This window comes from Thalassophryne amazonica, chromosome 16 (assembly GCF_902500255.1).
Source record: "Thalassophryne amazonica chromosome 16, fThaAma1.1, whole genome shotgun sequence".
NCBI lineage: Eukaryota > Metazoa > Chordata > Actinopteri > Batrachoidiformes > Batrachoididae > Thalassophryne > Thalassophryne amazonica.
This window is the reverse complement of record NC_047118.1, coordinates 14778556-14785296: the sequence shown is the minus strand read 5'-3', so window position 1 is coordinate 14785296 and position 6741 is coordinate 14778556. Positions and strand designations below refer to the sequence as shown.

The window sequence follows — 6741 nt, the reverse complement described above, 5'->3', positions numbered from 1 at the left end:
ACTGTGCTGTCCAAAGGAAGGCGTTTTACAGGAAAACAAATAACCCAGGAGAAAACAATTCATTTGGCACAATCTGAACACAACGTAACAAAGATAACAGAAGAATGATCTTTTTACAGTGCTGAGGTAGGATGCAAGCTTACATTAAAACACAGACCGTGAAGCTCTGCTTCATCGAGACATGGCTCATCACAGCTTTTCAAACGTAGAATACAGCAAATAGTTTTAAAATGCACAACTCTCAAAATGCACTCATTGGTAAATATGTTAATTTAAATATATGATATTTCACACAAAAGAGAAACATGCAATGAATACAATCAATGCAAGAATATGATATGTAGTGCTGAAAATTGTTCAGTAATACGAGGTCTGTCAATAAAGTAATGGTCCTTTTTATTTTTTTTCAAAAACTATATGGATTTCATTCATATGTTTTTACGTCAGACATGCTTGAACCCTCGTGCGCATGCGTGAGTTTTTCCACGCCTGTCGGTGACGTCATTCGCCTGTGAGCACTCCTTGTGGGAGGAGTCGTCCAGCCCCTCGTCGGAATTCCTTTGTCTGAGAAGTTGCTGAGAGACTGGCGCTTTGTTTGATCAAAATTTTTTCTAAACCTGTGAGGCACATCGAAGTGGACACGGTTCGAAAAATTAAGCTGGTTTTCGGTGAAAATTTTAACGGCTGATGAGAGATTTTGAGGTGATACTGTCGCTTTAAGGACTTCCCACGGTGCGAGACGTCGCGCAGCGCTCCCAGGCGCCGTCGTCAGCCTGTTTCAAGCTGAAAACCTCCACATTTCAGACTCTATTGATCCAGGACGTCGTGAGAGAACAGAGAAATTTCAGAAGAAGTCGGTTTCAGCATTTTATCCGGATATTCCACTGTTAAAGGAGATTTTTTTAATGAAAGACGTGCGGACGGGTCCGCGCATCGGGACGCAGCCGGCGCGGTGTGGCGGCACAGGAAAAACACCTCCGTGTTGATAACCATTTGTAAAATCCAGGCGGCTTTTGATGGCTTTCAGTGGAGTGAGTATATGAGAAATTGTTTAACAGCTGGACATGTTCCAACTTGTCCTTAAGGCTTCCAACAGAGGTGTTTTTCCTGTGGCGGAGCGTCGCAGCGGCTGCGAGCCGACGCTGCAATCCGTCCGCACGTCTTTCATCAAAAAAAAATGCGCACGACGGTTCAAGCATGTCTGACGTAATAACATATGAATGAAATCCATATAGTTTTTGAAAAAAATGAAAAGGACCTATACTTTATTGCCAGCCCTCTACATTACGATAGAAGATTACCAACACTACCACAACTATAGTTATCACAAAGCCCGCTTTGCGTCTCGTTGCTTCATTCTTGGTGTGTTTTAAAAACCGTAACGATGACCGTAACCCCATGTTAAAGCAACTCGATGCATGTTTGAAGTCTGATGTTTATCGTAGAACATCTTTGGCACCAAAAGCAAAAGTACTCAGTGACATTATAAGACACATTCTGGGATGCACCACAATAATTTTGCAAATACTGAACAAGCAATAGTGACCAACAAGACCCTACGATAAGCAAGAAGTCTTCACAAGCGACAGGTAAGTGCTTTTATTTTATGTTATGTGTATTCCGTATGTTAAAAACAGCCCAGTCTCACGTTTTTTTTTGTCCTCCCGTTAACTACTACTTAATTACTAATCCTACTCCTATCCCCAACTCTAACCTTAATCACTCTAACCCCACTGCTGCACTTTTAATTATGTGCAGCCATCACGGAATGAATTAGAATGAATTTGTGCTCCCATGATGAAAATTTTGCACTTTTCGTGACAATATGATCAACCAAAAGATTAATGTATATTTCGTGCTGCTGAATCACAACAATCCATGAGACTGGAGATGCCAACATGGCCCAAAATAGGAGGTTAACTGGACCTCACTTATATCTATCAGAACCCAAAATTTCACAGCTAGGTTTGCAGTAGTTTTTGTGAAATGAAATACAGAACATTTGTGGAAACACCATTAATCACAGGAGGAAAAGACTGAATAAGGCAGATGGTGGAGATGAGAAATACTGCAAATTCTCTTTCTAGAAAGTATTAACCAACCATTTTGTGATACAGTACTATGCAAAGGTTTTACACATGCAATAGCTTTGCAGTGTCTGTGGAGAGCTGTCAGATGGTGTGCAGCTGTGGCATGGTGTCAGCTGCTTGTGCTCCTCAGGCAGGGAGTTTTGGACAATTCAGCCAGGAAAATCAGCCGATGAGAGAGAGAGAGAGAGAGAGAGAGAGAGAGACCAAAACAGATTTTTTTTGTTCAATTAACAAGCAACAAACAGTGTCAGTGGCCACCAGGACAATGTGATGACCAACAAGGCTTCATAACTGCACGGAAACAAACGGCCTTCTTTACAGATACCACGTGTACGTATCTGTCAAAATGCAACATTTCAAAGCTGAATATGCAACAATTCTTACTGAGTCCTTGGCAGAAATTTTGCAGACCCAGTGACTCACTGACCGCAACTCACTCCATTTCATGATGGCATCACGAAAAGAATCTATTAGTTCATGATACATCATGGAAGCGCCACATTTTCATGACCCCAATAAGCTTGTGCATGCCCTGATAAAGCAGGGAAGAAATATTGAGTGTATCATAGTTTGTTTGTCGTCTTCTGTACATTTGTGATCAGCTCACAGCAACATTTTTTTATTAAATTACGATGTCAAAATAGAGTAAAATTTGACATTTTGATGTATTTATTTCAATAAACTAGTCAAGCAGCAAGCTATGGACCTAATTTATGAATAAATAAATCAAAAAAGAAAGAATAATTAATATGAAATGTTTAATATATAAATAATGGACTGCATTTATACAGCGCTCTTCCATCTGCATCAGATGCTCAAAGCACTTTATAAGTAATGCCTCGCATTTTTATATAATATTATAATATTAGTATATGTAGTGCCTCATACATGATTGATTTCAGCAAAGTTTTCAGAGATCACTTACTAATAAAATAACAAAAATCTGATTACAAATATAAAAAAATAAACTGCAAGAGACCACCTTCAAGACATTATGTAGTTTTATCAGTACGAAGAAATGTACAATATGCTTAAAGGTTTATTTAAATAAAAATAATTGATATTTAGCAGACTGTGAATTCTTCAAAACTATATTGGATTAACTATGGAATTGATCAGCTGGTCTCTGAACGCTATTGACACAATTTTTTTCTACAAGAAGATCAGGGGCGGGGGACCCTGCGTGCCCAGATGGAACTATGTTCTCGATGCCTGGGAGACGTGGCATGTCTCATGCTTTGCACCATTCTCTGTGGAGGACGTCGAGGATTTATTCATATTTGGTTTCATAGGGCTGATACTTATTGGCTTATGTGCTGCCCTGACCTACCAGGAAATTGGCAAGACAGCTGCCGCCAAACCACGACCCCTTACTTGTCGTCATGATTAATGAGTTGGGCAAGGTGATGCATTCTCAGACTGCATTAACACTTGAACTCAGATGCAAGTTGGATAACATCTCGGAGGAAATGCGCACCTTGCAGGGGAAGGTGAAGAAGATTTTAGAGACCAGGGAATATTCATAATTTGGGATCTGGATTTTTCATGTGAAGCTGTAAAAGTGTTTTCACTTCTTAAGCACAAACACGGCAGGCTTATCAGCCTCTGAAGGACAAAATGCCCCGTTGTTTTCCTCCAGAAGAATTTCTACAGCCTTGGGGAACATTGGCTGCCTCCTTATCTCTCTGACTCCAGTACAAGGACAGACTCACACATGGACAAAGACTGAAGCATGCTCCACTTTCCCTCCTACCTCCCCTCCTGCCCCCCATCATACACCGCTCACGCCACCCCTTCTCTGCTCCGGGGGCTGCGTGGTTTTAGCTGCGGCAGGTTCCCATTCCCCCCAAGCTTGCGGCGGCGCGACTCCTGTTGCATCGGCTACCACACACTCACATCGCCTCAATTCGGAAACGGACTGTTTCAAGTTTAGTGCACATAAACAGTGTCAAATGTATATGTGTTGTCTTAATTCTGATGTGTGGCATTATTACGGTAAACAAGTAATAATTGTGGATTAATTGCTGTATCTTGTCTGTGGAAATGTGAGTGTGAACGTAATCTCGTTGTTGTTGCACTTGTAATGACAATGACAATAAAGCTCATCCATCCATTTTGATTTCAAGAATTTCCAGACGTATTTATATCCCTTAAACCTTTGCACAGTACTGTAAATAATGGGAAAACACACACACACACACACACACACACACACACACACACACACACACACACACACACACACACACACACACACACACACACACACACACACACACACACACACACACACACACACACACACACACACACACACACATATGCACATATTTTGGATGCAGTTGGTGTAATTGAATTACTTTACTGCACCCTTTTAACCTTTTTGCCATCAAATATATCAATATCACAAAAACCTTTAAAAAAAATTCACTGCAGCATTTCAACCCCCCCCCCCGCAATAAAGCGTTCTACATTCTTCAACAAACCTGGACCATTTGTCAGGTCTGCTGCTGAAATGGCAGGTTGAGCGTCACTGTGGCTTCTCTCGGCTCTGCAGCCGGCCTGTTAATCATCTCGCATTCATTCTGTTCCACGTTCTCCTCATTCATTTGGGAAACCTCCGTGGAGCCCGCCTCAAAGCCGGGCACCGTGTTGGCTACGTGAACCACATGCACCTTATTCCTGCCTTTTTTACTCAGGATGCAGCTGAACACCTTCTTGAAGCCTTTGCGGAAGTGCTTGGACACCAGTGCATACACGATGGGATTGACGCAGGAGTTGGCGTAGGCCATGCAGTGGGACAGCAGCCTGAAGACGTAGGTGGTTTCGTTGAAAGGGAAGTCACCATACAGGTAGCACAAGATCACAACATGGTAGGGCAGCCAGCAAATGCAGAAAAGCACCGTGACAATGATGATCATCTTTGTCACTTTGCGTTTGGCCCTCTTGGATTCGGACATGCCGTCCAGGGGGTCGACAGCCGTCCACAGGTATTTGATGGTTCGAGTGTAGGACAGGCTCACGATTAACACTGGAATGACGTAGCCAAACAAAAAGGTGCACGTGTCCAAGACTTTGCGGTTCTGTTCCTCCCAGCCGGGTATGCACACGGTGCTGTTAGCAAAATCGGTCAAGTCGTAGTAACTGAGATACGGACCCGCAAACACCAGTGAGAGACCCCAGATGATCACCATAGCAACCACAGCATTACAAGGTGTTCTCAACTCTCTGGAACGTAGAGGATAGCGAATAGCTAGGTACCTGCAAGAAGAAGAAAACACATAGTTAACACTGAAGCTGGACTGCATAGACGTGATAGATGAGCCGCAGCGTACAGTATGACAGTCACAACAGGGCGTGGTTTTGTCTGAAAGTGCATTTTAAATTTACAGTTGCAGACAGACATTTACATACACCTTAGCTAAAAATGTTCAAACTCAGTTTTTCCAAATCCACACATTTCATGTTACTCAACACATTCATTTATTTTCTATACCCACTTATTCCAGTTAAGGGTCACAGGGGAGCTGGAGCCTATCCCAGCGGTCAATGGGTGAGAGGCAGGGTGCACTCTGGACAGGACGTCACACAGGCATTCACACCAACAGTCAATTTAGAGTCACCAATTGACCTAACCTGCATGTCTCTGGATGTGGGAGGAAATAAAGCACCCGGAGGGATCCCACACAAGGTGAGAATATGCAACCTCCACACAGAAAGGACCAGGTGGGGTATACAGCGTAATAACATAATGAACCCACGCAAATATTGTGGCAGGAATTTATATGCGCAACTAAAATGTCTGCAGAGACTGTTGCCATCATCACAGTTGTGTTTGCACAACAAAAACTTTTAATAAATATCTACAGAAAATTCATTCTATGTCGTTTTAAGATACTGCCTACACTCACCTGCCACTTTATTAGGTACACCTGTTCAATTACTTGTTAACACGAATAGCTAATCAGCCAATCACATGGCAGCAGCTCAAACCGAGCATCAGAATGGGGAAGAAGGGGATTCAAGTAACTTTGAATGTGGCAGCATGGTTGTTGGTGCCAGACAGACTGCTTTGAGTATTTCAGAAACTGCTGATCTACTGGGATTTTCATGCACAACAACCTCTACAGATTACAGAGAATGATCTGAAAAAGAGAAGATATCCACTGAGCGGCAGTTGTGTTGATGAAAATGCCTTGTTGATGTCAGAGGTCAACACCTTGTTGAATCTATGCCACAAAGAATTAAGCCAGTTCTGAAAGTAAAAGGGGGTCTAACCAGGTGTACCTAATAAAGAGGCCGATGAGTGTATAAAGCACGGTGACAAATATTTTAGAGACACTGAATGTACCTGACACACTTTATATATTTTACATAAATAAAATGTGACCACTTTTCATCAGTAAAGTGCATTATTTCGTTTAGTTGGTCTGCAATCTAATTCGGGTTTTATGAATGCTTTTTTAAGTACATGTTTTTGTAATACACTTGACAAAACATCTTCAAATCATTATTTTCTATTAAAATAAGATTAAGAGTTGAGTTTATTATTGTCCTGTTCCCAGTAAAAACAGGCAGTTATAACACACAATGAAATTCTTACTCTGTTCATGCTACATAGAAAATTTGAACATAAGAAAAGTTTACATCA

The 6741-nt window shown here is 41.7% G+C and overlaps 1 protein-coding gene across 1 annotated transcript in view; it reads right to left on the bottom strand.

Moving 5' to 3' along the window:
- Window positions 1–4558: 4558 nt before the first annotated feature.
- The window catches only part of galr2b (galanin receptor 2b), a 28869-nt gene continuing 26686 nt past the window's right edge, over window positions 4559–6741 (bottom strand). The window contains exon 4 of the mRNA XM_034190907.1: window positions 4559–5351. Within this exon, the coding sequence (XP_034046798.1) occupies window positions 4589–5351 (763 nt within the window). The 3' untranslated portion in view covers window positions 4559–4588. The remainder of the gene's footprint in view (window positions 5352–6741) is intronic.